Source organism: Numida meleagris, chromosome Z, assembly GCF_002078875.1.
Source record: "Numida meleagris isolate 19003 breed g44 Domestic line chromosome Z, NumMel1.0, whole genome shotgun sequence".
Taxonomy (NCBI): domain Eukaryota; kingdom Metazoa; phylum Chordata; class Aves; order Galliformes; family Numididae; genus Numida; species Numida meleagris.
Genome location: NC_034438.1, coordinates 16,817,479 through 16,837,170, shown reverse-complemented (window position 1 = coordinate 16,837,170; position 19,692 = coordinate 16,817,479). Strand labels below are relative to the sequence as shown.

Genomic DNA, 19,692 nt, shown 5'->3' with positions numbered 1-19,692 from the left:
TGTGTTCTTTCAAAATTTACAAAACGTATTCAGAGTTACAATACAACCCCATGCCATCTAACACATGCCTATTTAAAGAACTATTGTATATTAAAAATCTGCAGATACACGTGTACCCCGGACAAGGAACGACAATTAATTTGGTAGATGATCCTGAGATTAAAAGTGACAAATACAGAACAAGAGAATTAAATAATTTCTTCTATTTCTGTTTAAGTAATTCTGGGGTGTGTTTTTCCAATTTAAGGTTGCCCATGAAAACAGTTCTCCATCTGAGATTGTGTTCACAGTAAGACAACTTCCAGTACATGGGTATATTCGGAAGTTTTCATCAGAAGGGAGTTATCTTGGTGCCGACCAAAAGCCGGTTCTGACCTTCACACAGCAAGATGTTGATGAGGGCAAAGTTCAGTATGTGCAGACAGTTTCTGACCAACTAAGTGACCGTTTTTCTCTGGATGTGACCAATGGTATCCAAACAGTGAATGGAATAGAAATCTCAGTTGACATTATTCCCAGAGTGATTCCCTTGAAAGTAAAGAACTTCACAGTAATTGAAGGTGGCTCAAAAGCCCTAGTGGAAGACTATCTAAAAATTTCTAGTAGACACTTTGCAGGACTCAGCTGTGAAATTATTTTAGTTGACCAGCCAAACCATGGGTATTTTGAAGATTTGAATGCTCCTGGAATAAAGTTAAACAAATTTACGAAAAAACAGGTAATGCATTTAGATTCATTGTCATGATTAATTCTTTGTCTATAGTTATGATTAACTTTTTTGTTGTTAAATGCTAATTTTTGTCTCAAGTGCGAGGATTTAGTGGGAGGTGGTGAGGTGCATGAGTTTGAGCTTTCTTTGGGCCTTGTAACAGAGATATTGCTGCTGGTCATTTGGTGTTCAGAGGAAGGGTGGCTGTTTTTTTATGGTCAACCACATCATTTCCTTGGGTGCCACTGGTCAAACAAAACAGTGTGCTTTAGTCACACGTGACTGGTGAGCCCCTTGCATTCTTGGGTACATCTTGAAAAGAGCTGACCAGATGAAATAATATGTAAATTGAACAAGGAGAGATGTGGAAGCAATTTTTTATTTTTAGATTATGTGTTCATAGAGAACAAATATATGTGTGAAAAGCTAATTTTCAGTTTGTTTGCTCTAAAAAGGAAAATGATATGATAAGTCACCACCTACTAATACTCATTTTTCTTCCATTTGTAGCTCCCAGGAAATGTTGTAAATACAGTGGGAGTGAATCCTACTATTTTCTCTATAGGATGAAGGGGGAATGCCAAGACTGTCAATTAAAACTGGGTAGAGGTATAGAGCTGTAAAATTTGAGGTCATGGGTAGAACAAAGGTAGAGATACAGGTCAGATATGGCTGTAAATGAATTCTTTGGAGTCACAAAAAGTTGAAGCAATCTGGAGGACTTGACCAGATTTACATGTTTTTTGATGTCACATTCATTTTCTTTTAGCATGTTTAATTTTTTAGGTTGTTATATTTTTCAGGTGGAACAAGAATTAATCTACTATGTTCATGATGGCAGTGAGGAACTAATGGACAATTTTACCTTTATAGTTAATAACACAGAATTACGGAAACAAAGCTTGCCCCAAACAATGTTTGTAACAGTTACTGCAGTAAATGATGAAACTCCTGTTATAAAAATTAACAGAATTCTTCAGGTATGTTTGTCATAATTTTAAAATGTTGATTTCTAACCTGGTATCATTTAATGTACTGTCATTAACAGAGTTAATGTTAGCGCATTAACAGAGTTAATGCACTTACAGTTTTGTATCTGTTGGAATATTCAATGCAGTAAGTGGCAGTCATGGAATTTAAATCAAATTGTGTTAATGAAGGGATGTAGTACTTGGGTAATTTGCATTTAGGATATAGAATGAGGAATGTTTAGGGGATGTCATGAAGAAGGTTTTCTGCTGTGTTAGTGTAAAACAAGGAATATGTTGAAGGCTGTTGGAACTTTCTCTTAAGATTACATGAAATCTCTTAGACTAACATAGGGCTTTTTGGGGTAGACTGCTCATACTAGTAACATTGCTGTATTGTAGTGTTCTTTGCTAGGATGTCTTCAGGGCTGTTAATAAATATGGCTTAGAAAAATACCAAGAGTAGTGATGATGAGTGCAAACATCTTACTGTTGCCTTTGTGCAGCCTTTGTTCTTGCTATTAAATATACTGAAGGGTCAGACCTGCTAAGGTGTTAACTACTCTTGGCTCCTCTCTGGACTCCACAGTGGGACAGGACAGTAGAAGAGAGCAGCATTCTCATTTGTGCATCACTACATATTGAGTATTTCTGATAGAAAATGCAGTCCCCCCACCTTGTCGATTCCTAAAGGAAAGTTTAAAATTGCTGACTGATGCTCATTAAGCATTAATAGCTGGCCTTTTAACCTTCTGCTCTTGAAAAAAGTCACTTCTGTCACTTCAGTGCTTTTTCAGATCTTTTTCTCTTTCTCTCTCTCTTTCTCTCTCTCCCTTTTCCCCTTTCTTGCTTCCTTCTGTCCTGTCCATCCTTCCCTCCTTTTTCCTTCTATTTATTTATTTTATTGTTGCACCCAGTAACAAGAACCAGTTTATATGTCCCCATATAAACAAAAAACCCTCAGCGTTTAAAGGCTTGCTCCCTGGGACCTGGCAAGTAAATCAGATGGCTCTGAGAAACAGAATTAAATGGGTAAGATTTAGGTAACAACTTGTGGTTAGAGTAGACCAGCTGAGAGGCTATTAAGACAGAGAAGACATTTCAAAATAGATTTGAAAGTAGATAATTGGCGTATTTTGTGGTTACATTGTTCCTAGTGCTGTGTGATGATGTACTTACAAGTTGGTGGCATCTAAAAATGCATTTAATTTTACATATCTGATTGTGTGTTGCCTAGGGAGAATAAATTACTGTGTAGATGACCATGGCTTTGGGTTGTGTATATTGCCTTTTCGTGCAAGAAAAGATGGGATTTTTAAGCAGTGATAGTGGTAATGCTTTGCATCTTCACAGTGGTTGCAGCAAGTCTGTGATAATCTGCAAATGTGCACAACACAGAGGACCCTATCCCTTGCAAATATTGCCAGTAGAAGGACAAACTGTCTTCACAAGCATTCAAGTAATAGAGTAAAACCTTCCACGGTTAAATTAACCACAGAGGTACTCTATAGACAGCAGCACAGCACGTGGTCATGTTTGTCTGGTAGCATATGAGGGATGTGTGCCCAGTTTGATAGCTTTCTGTGTGCAGTGTAGGCTTAGAGTGGCATTCTGCTCAGAGAACTGAGCCAGTGCAGTGCAGTGCAGTGCAGTAAATGGCTTTTTTCTAAAAATGGCTGTTAAGTCCTGGCTTCCCAAGAACAATGATAACACAGTTAAACCTAGCCAAAGTTGGTCTTTTTTTGCTGTGCAGGCAGTTTGCATACTCACAGCCATGACATTGCCTTTGTATCCTGTAGTTCTGCTCATCATGCCTAAACTGTTGCTGACAAATAAGCTTTGATTTTGTTATGAATAGGTACTAATACACACCTATACAGTGTGGTGACAGTCAAGTTACATACTGGGAGGAATACGCTAAGATCTTTCTTCAGAGGAGCCTTGCACATCTCAAATAGGTTGGAGAAAATGGATTTATCATAAGCTGGCTAAATATTGAGATGAGCTAGGCATTCCTGTGTAGGATAGTGCTTGCTGGGCTGATGATCAATTGAGCCAAGCAGTCTGTGCTCCACAAGGACGCTGCTAGTGATGAATGTTGAGAAATAAACTGTGTGTTGCTTCTGAAAAGGCAGTGGCTCTTTTACTGTATATATTTTGAAAGGTTGAAAATGTACAGAAGTATAAGATCAGGGACCAGCACTGTGAAAACTAAAGTCTAGTAGGACCATTTGAATTGGCTGGAGTTTGGCACCTCGGAAATTTTGAAAATCTCATTATAAAGGGAGTTAGAAAGAACAACTGAACATTGGAAATAGTAGATTTCCATATGGCACCTGCTATCAAAGGTAGCTTCTCTGAAGAGCCGAGTGACGTGGTCAGTGATGTTAGCTAGTTTTGGCCTTTGTCATGGGACTTGTAGACAAATGCACAAAAATTCCTTGAAAGGAGCATGTTCATACAAGCTGAATGAGTCTTTCATCTTATTCCCTTATTTCTGGTGCATCCATAACATATCCCTTATTCAAACAACAGTGTCTGTTGCTTATATCAAAGTTATGAACACAACAGGAGGAGTTTCAAGAAGATGAACAACCAAATATTTTTGGGGTTGTTTGTGATTTTCTTTAGGAAGCCAAAGTAATTGAAGTTTTCTTTTTTTTTTTTTTCCCTTTGGTTGAGAATTTGTTACATGCTGAGATACCTACATTAACGTAACAAATGATATGGGGAAATGTTATTACAGTGAGAGCTTTAGTAATGCATGCTAGTAATCCTTGCACTTAGTTTATAACTTTTTCATTAGAACAGTAAATGCTGAAGATATTCATATACTTAGAAACTGTACAGTAATGCAGAATTTCCTAAAACTTTGTCAAGTTGTATGTTTGGTTTTTTTTTTTAATATTTTTCAGAATGTTTATTAGTAGTGATGCTTTGAAACGACTGCATCCTCCTGTTGCCACACGAGGGCCAACTAATTTTTTTTTTAAATGAAATTGAAATGCTGGTTTTTTCCCTCTAAATCCTTAATTTACCAGAGTATTAAAATATCTTTGACTTTTTACATGGATACACAGCACACAAGGAAGAACTAATAAGCAGAATGCTTTAAGCAAAGCAGAATGGGCAGGGTCATGGACCTTTTTTTGGACCATGCTTGTGGAATGTGGTAGGCAAGTGCAAAATTTGTGTATTGCTACATTCTAGAAATTCAAATACAGTTTTTGTGGTGTTCCTCAAGGAGGACTTGATTCCAGATGTGGAAAATAAGCTCTACCTGCATAGTATTTGCAGTGCTCTGAGTGTCTACTTCCCTACAGCCCTGTTTAGCTCTTGTATCTCATTTCATTCCCTGAGGATCATATTACAGGTCACGGGGGACTCAGCATTTACAGTACTTTAAAAAGCATTGTGTGACAGTGTTCTGGAAAAACAGAAATAAACACTGCCTTTTTATAGAAAAAGAAGCTGAATTTTTCTTTTATTAAGAGATTTTTTTTGAACTTACAGACATTTAGCCTGAGTCATGCGCAGCAGCTTTTGCATAGTTCTTTCTAATGTGTTTGTGTGTACTCTGTGTGACTTCTTATTTCCTGTGCAGAATAATCCGAAACAGTGTTACTGATGGGAATTAAGAGGGCCTTGATATGAGACCGGTGGCACTGATGTACTGACGTGGTAATGCTCAGTCATCCTTTGCTTAGTTATTATCTTGTGTTCATAGGTGATATCTTTCATCAAACTTAGATACTAGTAATTGCATTTCAAGGAAATACACATTTCACTTGAGAAAACATTAATTTCCTATTTGCAAGAAGTTTTCTATTACAAAAAGTAACACAACTTCAAACTTGTTTTCCTAATTAGAAAACACGTAATTCCGTTTTATCTCTTTTTCTATGGCATGTATTTTGTGACATAGACTAGGCTGAAATCTTTCTGCTATTGAAGTGTTGTGGTAAAAATCCCAGTGGATTTAAAAAAAGCATTCAAGATTTCTTCTATAGTCTCAAAAAAGTCAGTGATAGTTAAGGAAAAATCTGATCGATGATTTTTGTTTCTGGCAGAAGTAAAATGCCTTTTTTTCAGGGATCACATTTTGTCTTAAACTACCTGATATAATGTTGCTACCAGATACTTATTAGGTGTGCTGAGGACCTGGGAAGACAAAAAGGAGCAATGCTGTTTGTGTTTTGAACCTCAAGATAAGTCTTTTGAAGGCTAGGCCTTTTAGCTTATACTCTGTGGTACAAACTGCTTGGAAAGAACTGACATTGATATACTGAATATTTGGAGATTTTACTTAATGTTGAGATAAATTTGTATTATTCTTTGTTAGTACTTTTGTCTGTATTTCTGACTATATACAGGAAAGATGAAGAGTAAAGCAGTCTGTTGCCTATAATTTTCAATCAGTGCTAGAAATTATCTATGTGTGATTATCTATGTGTGTAAAGATGTGAATGAAGCCAAGATAACAGTTATTTCTGCTCAAAAGAAGGATCTGTCAGACTGTGCAGATCTTAACCAAAAAAAAAAAAAAAAAAAAGCATGTTGATTTTCCAGAAATAAGTAGTAGGTTTTGTCGCATCTTCTCAAATACATTATTTATTTTGTCTGTATGTGCAATGTTGCAAAGTGCTAAGCAGCTGTTGGGGGTGTGGTTTCCTTAACAAAAAAAAAAAAAAAAAAAGCATGTTGATTTTCCAGAAATAAGTAGTAGGTTTTGTCGCATCTTCTCAAATACATTATTTATTTTGTCTGTATGTGCAATGTTGCAAAGTGCTAAGCAGCTGTTGGGGGTGTGGTTTCCTTCCTCTGTCTCTGCTCTGTGGGTTGTTAGGTGCATTGAAAAAGGGGCTTTAATGCAGTTTGTTAAAATAAAATAATATGGCTACAAGTCTTCCATTTGTATTAGAGATTATGCTGTCCTCAGGCCATTTTCTTTTTTTCCGTTCTGCTAGTTGAAAGTAGAGCATATTGAATGCTGTGCCTGCTGTGAAGTATGTGACAATAATATTCATATGTATGTGTTGGAAGGGAGCTCCTTGACTCAGTTATGAAAATATGATGTTGCTCTGTTCATAAGAGTTTTGGATAGTGCCTGACAAATAGAGAGCTTACACTTCAGCTCTCTAAAATCCAAACCCATGTAGTGTGTGTTTGTTTGTGTTATTTTGTGGTCTTGTTTCTTGAAAACCATGTGCCAGGTTTAACCATTACAGTAATCATGATCAGAAATTTAGACAGGGAACCTACCATAGCTGCTAGAGCCGTACAGCGTAAATCTCTCATTTTTTTTAGGTTTGTTTGCATGCGTTTTCATTCTTTCTTTCGGTTTTTTTTTTTTTTTTTTTTTAATTTTATGTTTGTTTTTCTAGGTTTGGGAGGGTTCAGTCACAGAAATAACTATTGACGACCTCTGTGCAGAAGATAAGGACTCCTCACCATCAGACCTGATATATTCAATTACACCACCTAGCAATGGGTACTTGGCACTGAAGTCTTCTCCAAACAAGAGCATCCTTAGTTTTACTCAGGCTCATATAATTGAAGGGCAGCTGGTATTTGTACACAATGGTATGTGGTTTCAAAAATACCACCTGTTACCAATATACTGCTCTTGTTCAGTGTATTTGTGTTTGTAATTGTTTGTGGATCTCTTTGTAACATCACAAAAATCTCAGAGTGCTGGTTATGTGATGCATGGTCTGACAACCTAGACAGGAAGTGGTCCTTATGACCACTTAAATGAATACTCATCGTGAAAGCCTGGTGTTCTGTGGGAAGACTGTTAGTAGCAGTCTTCTTACTGAACCCATGGTTTGCAGAAAGGTAACATTGCAGCTTTCATAGATATGTAGTCAGTGTTTTTGACCATTGTCACTGAGAGTCTTCTAAAAACCTTTTGACATTGCTGAGTTATTCATGGACTAGCCGTCTCTCAGATATCTGTCACAGTATAGTCATGGTCCTAAAGAGCTCTGGGCAATGAAGTTATGGCTTACATGGGTGATATGAACCTGGCTGTGAAGAAATTCTGCTATAACCATTGACTCTTTTCTACCAGTAGTGAGAGATAGAGATTGCGTTATTTATTTTTGCTGCTTCTACAGAAAGAATTTGTAGGCAATAAAACAAGGAGTCAGGGCAGCCTCCTGGGTCCTTAAGTAGCAGTGCCAAGAAGCCTTGGGAATGAATATCCCTGTGAGGTTCCAGTCTGAAGAGGGGGTGAGGCTTTTGTGGGACAATAGCTGCTGTGTTCCTTGCTCCGGATCTGTTATCATATTGCATCAGCTGAAAGGAGAAGAAAGGAGGTGCTAAAGAAGGGTAAACCAGTTGAATGATGGGGAAGGAGATGGAGGAGGTACAGAATTATCTCACCAGCCCCTGGGGTGAGCAGGAATTATTTCCAGGGCTCGCTTGGGTTCAGCAGTCACTCCAGATCTGTGCTGTGACTCCATGAGGCTTGGTGCAGGTTAAAGGGCTCTGACTTTCAGAGCAGTATCTTGCAGAGTGCATAAATGTTGCTGAAGTTGCTTTACAAGCAGCTGTTGTTGAGCTGTTGGTATCCTACTCAAATAATTTGGTCAGGAGGTGAAAGGTCAAAAACATAGTAAAAGTGAGCCCAGCTGTTTAAGTTGTTTCAAGAGAGACTTTGATATGTAAAAACCCTGATGGCAGTAGGAAGATGGTAGTCTGAGCGTGAGGAAATGAATTCATTCTGTTCCAGAAGGGGCAAATGCACATCTGTAGCCTTAGGAAGTGGATCTTGATTAATAAAAGCAAAAAGAATAGCAAATTCCATTTTTTCCAGTGAGTGGGAATGTGGGATGTACAGTAGATTTGAAATGTAAAATTGCCCAGGTCATGCATCAGCCCTTCCAGCTGCTCTGGCCACATCATGACCTCCAGTGTTTCAGAAAGTACTCTTGACATTTCACTTTTTTTCCTTCTTCAGACTTTCCTCCTTCATCTTGGAAGAAAATAATTTTCTTTCGTCCTCCATCTTGGACTGTTGCTGGAAGTGTCCTTGCTATGCTCTTCTTGCTCCCAGCCTTGCCTTGGACCTTTTCCTCATCTCTTGCTGTCACAATGCTTCTTAACGTCATCTTCAGCTGCCTTGTCCTTTATCTTCAACTTTCTGCTATGTGCTAGCCTCTTTGACTCGTCCTGGGAAGTACCTCATTTCATGTCCTCCACATACTGTCTTCTGCTTTTCCCACTCACTGTGAACCTTTCCAAGGGGAAGGAAGAGCAGCATCTTCTTGGCTGAGGCGACTCTTCCATGCAGTGGCATTGATTGCTCCACCTGTCACAGGGCTTTTGCATCTATACATGGCACTAGCTCTCTGTTCTCAGGGTGTTTTGTAGTACAAATGAAGTACTAACATGCATTGTTTTTATGTCTCTTACATAAATCTTCGTAAAGTTTTCCCTTCATCTTTGCTCAGTCCTGTGAATTACATTAAACTGCTTATTCTGTGCTGTGAGTTGCAAATGCACCCTATAAATTCTCTTTTTTTATGAATGCAGAACCAGATCAGACCTTTTCTTTTCTGTACTCCTCTTTCAGTGTGAGAATTCCTTCCCTTTTCTGCCTCCATTTCATTCCAGTGTGCACCCTGTCCAGCTTTCACAGTATGGAGTCCGCCCTTAATTTTTCCTTAAGAAAGAACTGAACTGACCTTTTGTCAGCCTTAGTGTCTTAATGCAGTTTTTACAACCCTCTTTCTGATATCCTTTTTATCACCTCTGATCAGATACCTCTTTAAAAATTGTGATAAAATAATACCTCAGCAGCGCTTCAGGATTAGTTCTGTTCTTGACTCTGTCAATGTCAAAGTGTCAGATTATGTCAATCACACAGTTGCTCTGCATTGTCCAAAAAAGCAAGTGAAGCTAAGTAAGCCTTTTTCTCCCAACTTGAAGCAAGTGGTTGATTCCTCAGTGCCTTTGAAAATGTGCAGCTGCTTGTGTGTCTTTATTGTAAGAAAACATCAGAGCATAAAAGCTTTTAAAATAAAAAGCAATATAGCCTGGTTTTCCAGAGCTGCTTCTATATCTGGCTGGATGTGGGAGCATTGCCTAGGGGAACTGTTAGCTATAATCTTAGGACCCACGTTTGATTCTTCTGATATGTTAATTTATTGCTAGGCAAGGAATGCTGGTCTTTAAGTGAAAGTACAGGGCAACATTGTACTTTCATGATATATATTCATGTAGCAATCTTATTGCAAAATTAGGCAAAGTAAGTAAAAGAGCAATTATAACTCTTTTGTTATATTATTATTATGTAATTAACAATTAATGTTTTCATTTTTCATTCTCCTTTTTTGTACCGAATTAAACAATTTGGACACTGTCAATTTAAAGCCAGTCTTACACCTGTACACCTTAATAAGTCAGTTTTGAAAGCTGTGTTTCTTCAGGAATCTGCTCAGTCTCCTGGAGGTATTTTGCTATTACATTGTGGCCAAACTACACATCAGTTTTAAGATTAAAGAAAAAAATGTGCATTTATTATGAGTATCATAATATCATATCATCTGTAATAATCTGAGCTGTGGCAAAATATCCTCTTCAGTAAAACTGAAGGAGAGCAAAGAAACAAAGCAACCTGTGATTTGATTCAGTCCTCTAAATTTAAATAAAAATGAATATTCTTGTAGCTTCTCTCTTAAAATTACTTTTGTGCCAAAATAGCTTCTTAAGTGCCTGGATCCCTCCTAAGATGTAATAGGAGTAGAAAATTTGAAAGCCGATTTAACTGGGTTCCAGGTCTGCTGAGATCAGTGAAGTAAGAGGGGAAGGGGCACTCTGCTTTACAGCTCTGAGATATTTAGCCAGTAGGCCTCCTCGGGTTGGTCTTTTCTGCATTATGAACTAATAAGATTCTAGTTTACATACAAAAGTACTAATCAGAAACTGCTTCGGTATGTCTTTGTATTTATTTCAATGTTGCCTACAGCAAAAGGTGTCTAGTGTGTATATTTGAATGTTTATAAAAAAAAACAAACAACAATTACAATAAATGTACGTTTTGTTATCTACAGGGGCAATGTCTGGAGGCTTCAACTTTCAGGTAACAGATGGTTTAAACTTTGCACCACGACAGATTTTTAGCATCACAGCTCAGACTCTAGTCATTAGCCTTGAAGTAAACAAAGGACTCAGAATCTTCCCAGGTCTGTTTTTAACAACTTACCTTGATTTTGTGCGTTTGAAAAATTTGCATAGGTGACCATGTATGCATTTATTTACCAGATAGCTGACTAAAATATAGATAACTGTACTTGTAAACATGTATCTGTGTGCTTTTTAAAAGAACAATTTTGTTGTGTCAGCTGCATTTATTGTTTGTATGGTCTTTAAATTTTTGATATGAGTAGTGCTTGGGGTGATGTAATTTGGCCGTAAAACATATAGGCACCATGTGACAATAACACTGTCAAGCTATGCTCTGAACATTCCTCACTGAGAGTAGTTTAGTTTAAAAGCACTATAATGTATTCATAGAGTTAGAGGTGCAGTGTGCTTGTTAGGGCATTCAGGCTGTCTTAGCTAGTAGTGTTTTTTGCGTGGCAAATACAGAGTGAAGAGCCTGTCCGCTGGACACTTAATCTCATCATACTGCTAGTTCACTTTCTTACTCTTTGAACAGAGTTATGGAGGGCAGCACAGACTCAAGGACAGATAAGAAAGACTGAACAACTTTTGTGTGTATTTGTGCATTTGCAGCTAGCTGGCTCAGCAGCTGAGGTGAGGACGGTTTTCAATGAAATCATACTCCTGCAGGAGTTAAGAGGGTCTCACCAGAGCCATTTCCTGCTTTGCACTGGGAAGGGTAATCCCTCCTTGATTTTTCTTGTGTCCTGCTTCTTGTTTGCACTACCGCCTTTTTTTTTCTCTAAACACGGCCAGAGAGAGACAGGGAGCTAGGAAAGCTCTGTAGGTATTTATTTGTATCTTGATTTATTAATTCAGTACAGAAGAGGAGCACTTCAGTTTCTAAGACTTCATGAATGTAAGCTGTATAAATAAAGGCTTGCAGAAAAAGCTACTTAAACATAGGCAACAAAAAATGAGATTGTAGCAGCATGACCTTCTTCAGTCAATAATAATGAGATTCAAATAAACCCACTTAAAAGGTTTATTAATCTGTGATTTTGGTGTGTAAGTTTGCCTTAGGCACAGGGCTTAACAGGAATTTTGTCTTAAGCCAAAGATAATTGTAAGAAAAGTATGCCTGATACTTCTGTAGAATAGTCTCTGGACTTTCTATCAGTTCTGCAGCTTGGAAAGTAGAATATTTCTTTCGGCACTGCAAGCTGTATTCATTTAAGCTTGCAGCTGTTACTGAATTGTTGCTTGCTTTGAGTTAGCAAAAATTCTTTTTTGATGTTAAAAAGTATTGCTTAGCTTTTTTTTTTGCCTGTTCTCTTCATGATATGTTTTAAAAACATTCTGGATTTGTACAGGTTTCAGTGGTACTTGCTCGTTGTGGTATGACAGTTAAAACTGATTGTGCCAGACACTTAACCCACACACACAAAAACAATAGCCGGTGCTTTGTTATATTTTGTAGCAGTGTGTGGGAAATGTTAATGTTGAGACATCTTGAAGAATCTTCCCTCTAGGAAATTAAATCTTGAATATGTTGTGAAGAATTTGCCATGTCGAAATGACTGGGTATAAAGTATTCTTTCATGCATATTGTTCTGGAATTTTATAAGAGCATGTACTGCTGTCTTCTTTTGCATTGAATACAGCAGAATTGTTTATTGAGCTTATGGATTTTTTCTGTCCAACAGCAGCTCATTTTGTTCAGTGTGCTTAATACATTATGTGATAGACACATGAGCTCTCTTATGTATGCTAGATATCTAGAACATGAATGTTTGCTCTCTTCAGGGAAGCAATTAATTGAAGAAGGAATTAGATGAGATGCTCTTAGAGAAGAAAAGAAGAATTTCAGGTATTCATAAGCATAGCTATCTAAGCCAGTCAGCAGACAAGATGATCCATTACTGTTTAGCAGTGACAGGCAAAATGGTCATACCAGAGTAGGTTCCTGATTTTAAATATTGGCATTAAAAACAGATACCAAAATCATTAAATACTGGTAACAGTTTTATGCTATTATGTTCTGCTTGTCTGGATTAGCTTGGTCCTACTGTGAATTGCCCATCCCCTCTCCCTGAATCTTTCTGCATAGTTTGGGTGGTGGTACTTTTGCAAACTGTGTGCTCTTGTGCTGGGAAGCATGCAAGCTGTGATCGCATTTCCCTCTCCTTTACCCAGTCTGCTGGCTGGCAAATAACCAGTCTTCTCCCTGTTGAGGGGTTGGACCATAGCAGAACTGCTGCAACTGCCAGAAAAAGTATTTCGTGTCTCGGAAGAAAAGCATTCATCCACTTGCATTATGTGCATCAACGACACTCAGGAGAAGGTTGTGTTTGAGCAGGACCTCATTTCACAGGAGAGTGTAAGAGACTTCAGAGTCTGTGGCCCTGAATTGTATTTCAGCCTCTACTGTGCAGTGAAGTTCTTTGTGATCAAGTCCTGGCTCCTGAGTGAGGTCAGGTCTGTTGGGAAGGAACAGGGGCTTTGTGAAGAATTGTAAAAATCACAACCATCATTACAGTGTAACCATGTTTGGAAGTTACTCTGTCTTAATTTTTTATGGTGCCAGGGCCTGATTTACATTAGTGAGGTTGTTGAGAAATAACTGTATATTGATACATGTGGTCTGATGAACTTTTATTCTCTGTTCTACATTCTTGATCACATCTGCTGCAGACTCAACGCATGCTTGTGCTTCCCTGTCTGTCTGCAGTGCAGAAGAGGAAGAAGGATAGTAGAGAGAAGAAGGGAGATTTCTTCAATTAGATAGTGAGAGAATTTTTCTAGCTCTGAGGGGCTGCTTCACTTTTCTAAGCAACACTGGTACATAGAGAGATGGGAAGGTAAAAAGGAGAAAAGAGCCGGAAGATTTCATTTTGTTATAACAACTGTATTTCAAAGTAGATCTGATTTTAACCACAGCATAGCTATGTGTAAACAAGTAGAATCCTGATGTTCACAGAATCACAGAATTGCTCAGGTTGGAAAAGACCTTCAAGATCACCAAGTCCAACCGCAACCTAACCATACTACCCTAACAACGCACTGCTAAATCATGTCCCCGAGCACCACATCCAAACGGTTTTTAAACACATTCAGGGATGGTGACTCAACCACCTCCCTGGGGAGCCTGTTCCAGTGCTTAACAACCCTTTCTGTAAAGAAGTTTTTCCTGATATCCAACCTAAACCTCCCCTGGCGCAACTTGAGGCCATTTCCCCTTGTCCTGTCACCTGTCACCACTGAGAAGAGACCAGCCCCGCTCTCACTGCAATCACCTTTCAGGTATTTGAAGAGAGCAATGAGGTCTCCCCTCAGCCTCCTCTTCCCCAGACTAAACAGCCCCAGTTCCTTTAGTCTCTCCTCGTAGATTCTCGTTAGATTCTCCAAGCCCTTCACAAGCCTTGTTGCCCTTCTTTGGACCTGCTCCAGCACCTCCATGTCCTTTCTGTACTGAGGTGCCCAAAACTGAACACAGTACTCGAGGTGAGGCCTCACCAATGCCGAGTACAGGGGCAGGATGACTTCCCTAGTCCTGCTCACCACACCATTCCTGATCCAACCCAGGATGCCATTGGCCTTCTTGGCCACCTGGGCACACTGCTGGCTCATATTCAGCCGACTGTCCATCAGCACACCAAGGTCCCTTTCCGTCAGGCAGCTTTCCAGCCACTCCTCCCCAAGCCTGTAGGGTTGCCTGGGGTTGTTGTGACCAAAGTGCAGGACCCGACACTTGGCCCTATTGAAACTCATACGGTTTACCTTGGCCCATCGATGCAGTCTATCCAGGTCCCTCTGTAAAACCATGTTATGAATGGCTTGCAGAAGATTCCCATTCTTTGGTTTGATTACTATGTTTTTTTCTTCTGAATATTACAGGAGAAAGATTTTATGTTAGTCCTCTGTAAACAGAAGGTAGATTTATAAGGGGGATGGATTGTTAATGCAGACCTGAAGGATTTCTGTTGCTACTGTTTGAAATGCTGCATTGATACCTGCAGGAGCATGATGCTCAAGAAAAAACAAGATGTAAAAAGAGAGGCAGAAGTAGGGGCAGGAGGAGCAGGATTATGAAAATCTATTGCTCTTCCAAAAGTATCAGTGAACATTAGATTTAGTTTGCTGAGTGTATACCATCAAGACACAGTGCAACATAAAATAAAAAAATGCCAAAACAGACTTTTTTTCTTTTCTTTTAGGAAATAATGAGGTTTGGCTTTGTCACATCTGTCAGAAATTGTCTTGGTTTGATTAAATTCCAAGAAGCTCCTTATAATCTTTAAGCCAAGAAGTACTGGTTAGAGCAGTTCTGTGTATTAACAGGACCTCTCAGTTGTCCGTGCATCTTAATAATACTTTATTTCAGTTTAGACCATGATTTCTGTGTCCTTCCTAATTTGTTTAATTCAGTATTTATTTTTCAGTTTCATCTAATAAAAATAATCTTTCATATTCTTAAAGTGTGGTTTAATCTTCCGATAATAACTGGTTTTGGTTATCTGTGTACACTAGCGAATTTACTGTGTTAAGAATTCTCAGCCAAATTATCATACCTTCTGTGGGCAACTGGGATTACTAAATACATTGCCAATACTGACTTCAGCTATAGTTTGAATTCAGTTCTAGACATGTAATATAGAGACAGGGCTTCTTATATGTGCTCTACTCCTTTGCTCAGATTGCTTTTACAGAAGCTAGAATTTAGCAGTTACACATGCTGAAGAGAACTGTACTTTTTTTCATTTCTGTAAAACAAAAATACTTCATACTGCTGTGCTTTGTAATTGAGAATGTTACGGAAGGGTTGTGTTATCTGAAAGTAACCAAAAATAGGGGAAACTTGCTGATCTTATAAAGCGTTATTAAAATGTTAAGTAGAGTAAGCAGATGAGAGAGTGGTTTGTATCCTTTTTGAAAAACTGCTGTTGCAAATCTAAGTAACGTTTAATTGATGGTTTTTAGGTTCCAGGAAACCTATTTCACAACATGATCTGAAAGCTGTAACCAGTGACGTGACCAACGCAGGAAACAGAACTATAACTTTTATGATTGTAGTTTCCCCCAAACTTGGAAGGCTGATCAGAATAAATTCTGATAATACCACCCAGGAAATCCTCAGTTTTACACAGTCTATGGTAAGCATTTACATTATAATGGATATTTCAGCAATAGATTGTTATTTCAAAGGACATCCCAATTGTTTTTTCTTTGTCTGCTTGATTTATATCTGCTTAGTAACCAGACATATGCGTCCCATCAATGTGATTGCCCAGATTTGCTGTGTCATTAAATATCTGGCATGTAGTAATGACTGCAAGAGGAGCTTTTTTCCTCCTGTCTTTGAATACTACCAGAGTCTTGGCAGTTTCCACTGTTTTGCTTGTAACAGTATTTTTCAAGAAGAGCTGTTCTGGTGCCATTAACCAGCAGTCAGAGGTTTGAAGCCTTTAGTTTTTGGCAGTAGGAGTAGCCTTGTGCTGTATGAAAACTCCAAGTATCAGATTCTTTTCAGTTGTGCACAGTCCTCATGGGTGTCCCCCAGAGGACTTTTATTGACTTGATTGGCTGTGATATTAAGTGCTTAAAGAATCTTAACTGTGATACAGGGTCTCATACTTGAATGACTAAAACGTGGCAGTTCATGTAACTTGATGGAAAACATTCTGCAGCTGAAAAAATGGGTTATGTCTGTGTGTGGAGTCTAACTGTGTGCTCTGCACACAGTAAGATATTCTCAGAAAATCTTACCAGGGAGGTAAAAGGAGCTCAATCATATGACTTCACTTTAGGAAAAAAGAAGAGACAATTTGATCTTAATCTACAATTACAGATTTAAAAAGAATTAAATGAAGGACTGAGAAAATCTATTGATTGGAAATTGAAACATGACCAACAAAACAGAAAAAAACCTGGCACTTTTACTGATTAAAATTAAACTTGAAACAACCTAACCAAGGACTGTGGTGGAATGTATCTCCACCTGAACTATATAAATCAAGTTGAAGACAAGACGTTTCTCTTAAAACTGTGTTCTAATCTCATTCTGTTGTTGATCTTATTTGCAATAATTACTGAGGTGAGTTTTTTCTTAAATTATGAGAGAGGTGAGCTGGCTAATGATGGCATTCTCTTCAGTTCCTAAAATGGATGATATTTATGAGTAGTAAGTGAAATAGTTAAGCATGACAGAAAATCTTTCAGCTAAGAATGATGTTTTAATCTCTTTCCGTACAGATGCAATATTTACATATGTTTATTGGATGGTGCCATGTCAGAGCATGCCACTTTTTCTCTATAATTTTAGTTCTTACTAATGTATAATTAACTTTGCTTTGAACTTTGTAAGTTGTGTAAGGATTTGAGCTCTAATACTGTGTGTGCTTCTATTCTCTGTTGGAGGTATTTGTATTGGCCATTTTCACTTCAAACAAGTAGAGCTAAGTGACTCATCGCAGGTAAAATTAAGGTATCTTAACCAGATCACTGTTTATTCTGGCAGAGAATGAGGTATCCTGCTATTAGGGGAAGAAAAGAGATCCAAAATAAACTTACTGTCTAGCAGGCTATAGCCACAATATGAAAAAATGTGAAAAAATGACATTGGTATTGCAGGCATTATATATTTTTCATTACACAGGGAATAAGAATTTCAATTTCTTGTTTCAAAACTTCTAAATCTGATTTGAATTGAAAAGTATTTTGATGTAGTTTCTTTGCATTTTCACATACATAACTCTCTGTTGTGGAACTTAGAATTTTGCTTCTGAAAATTAGTTTATAGCTAGATTATAAAAAGAAGTTAGCACTTTTGCTATTCTGCTGAACTCTTGCATGTTCCCTGTGGCTGAAAAAGAAAAAAAAGTTGCATTCCAGTGGAATTTTTCAAGGACAGTTGTTCTGAATCCAATATAAGAAAATTAATGATGCATTAAATAGATTAGAATAGCACAGTAGTTTTGAACACAAGGTGTTTTTTTTTTTCTCTGACAGTACTTTCTATGATAGTTTGAAAGTATTTTCATCTTGTAGCAGTCCATAATTTCTTCATTATATTTGAAGTCATCGCAGAGGTAAACTAGGCAATGCTCACCAGTGCCATTTTCTTACTAGTGCAGATATTAGCATGGTTTTGCATTTAAAACTATATAGCCGTAGGAACATTAACAGTTGATTAACACCACTGAATTTATAAGAAGCATATTGTGCCTATTCTTGGTACATTAATTTGCTTTCTTCAACTTGAAGGCCTAGAGGCATGCTTTGACAAATTGTTTTGAAACAACATATCATTTTAATATCACTTTTGTGTGCTCTGTCCCATAATAGCTATTAAGAATTAAATCAGTATAGGGAAAATGTAAACCTAATGGTAGGTTTATCAACAGTAAGGTCAGCTGGTTTTGAGAGTGCTGAGAAAACTTGACCCTGAAAACTCTTTTTCCTTAGTGATTTCAGACAGGGCTGTTACAGTGGTTTCAGGATTAGCTTTCTCCATAGCTGCAGATCAAATTCTGAAATGCTGAAGTGCTTCATCCATGATTGCAACAGGGATTTTTTGAATTTCTTTTTCACACCTTTTAAGCATATATCATGGGAATATGTGCTAATAAGTTCCTTCAGCTTGTTTACAAAGCTGTGTGAAGTGCATTACAAGTTGCAGACTTAGAACCGACACCATCTCAGACAGGGATCTCTTTGGCAATTATAAACTGACACAGACGATCCAGGTCAGTAGTTACCTGGGAAGCTGCCAAGGATTTACAAGGTAACTGTCTTCTCTCCAGGTCAGTGAATGAATTGACAGGCAATGTGAAATGTACTGAATGAGATGTAGTTATTGTTGTAGTCTTGTGGCTGTTAGGAATCTTACTGAAGTTTCAGTGTATTAAAGTACTAATCTTTAAGTTCTGGTATAGTTCCAGCTGATGAGAGTCCTAGTATGAAGACGCTAGCTTTTGCTTTTAGGTCTAAACTAATGAATGGTTGTGTCTAGTACAAATATTTTTTTCAAGTTTACTTGTCTGGCAAAAAGAGAAATGTTCAAAGAGAGAAATGCAAGATAATTTCTCAGTATAAGCTATGTACACAGTAATTGTACATGGACTAAGGTAGAAAATCCTTTATTGACCAATGGTCTTATGATTGTTTTCTGTCCTTATTCTTTTGAATTTAGAATTGTTCTCCTGTTTTACCTATGGCTCTCTTTACTCAAAAACAGGTGAATGAAGGTGTGATCATGTATGAGCACTCAGATGCAGAGTCAGCTGACTGGAGTGCAGAAGATTTCTTTACATTTACTGTCTCCTCTCCACCATCAGCTCTGGACCCTCAGATGTTCCATATTGTCATCTCATATGAAATTCCCAGGCATGATCGGAACAGTCGTCTTCTAGCAAATACAGGTAAAAATAACATACTATTTGGCTCTCCACAGTAATAGAGTAGGATCTGTTATGCTTTCAGTGAACAAATACGAAAAATCAAAGGAAAATTTTTCTTCAGTATCAAATGACCAGAATATTTTAATCACAGGGTATAGTGTAGAAAGTAGGTGTATCACTGCATCTTTAAAAATGTGATTAACCACCTATGTTCAGTTCTTCCTACTTCTGTAATGGATATTTTCTGTTTGGGTAGAGATAATGAAAGCAACATCTGGAGCTTTGAGTTACTGATATTTCTTTAATCATGATCTGTAATCAATAGAAAACCTGGTCAGTTATGTGTAGATCCATTTTAAGAGTAGCTATAACATATTTCTAGTGATGACATATGGAAGTCAAGGATACCATGAAAGAAAAGTATTTGTTTCCATGTTCTCTTTTTTGAGTATTATCAATTTTTGAAACACATATCTAATTTCTGCAACGCTGCAACTTACAAAAT

At 37.8% G+C, this 19,692-nt stretch overlaps 1 protein-coding gene across 2 annotated transcripts in view; it reads left to right on the top strand.

Annotated features, from left to right (window-relative positions):
* The window catches only part of LOC110389709 (chondroitin sulfate proteoglycan 4-like), a 40,737-nt gene that overhangs the window by 15,966 nt on the left and 5,079 nt on the right, over positions 1 to 19,692 (top strand). For both annotated transcript variants that reach the window (XM_021380575.1, XM_021380574.1), the window contains 6 exons: positions 248 to 718; positions 1,513 to 1,689; positions 7,062 to 7,260; positions 10,737 to 10,868; positions 15,769 to 15,941; positions 19,025 to 19,208. In XM_021380575.1, the coding sequence (XP_021236250.1) occupies positions 248 to 718; positions 1,513 to 1,689; positions 7,062 to 7,260; positions 10,737 to 10,868; positions 15,769 to 15,941; positions 19,025 to 19,208 (1,336 nt within the window). The remainder of the gene's footprint in view (positions 1 to 247; positions 719 to 1,512; positions 1,690 to 7,061; positions 7,261 to 10,736; positions 10,869 to 15,768; positions 15,942 to 19,024; positions 19,209 to 19,692) is intronic.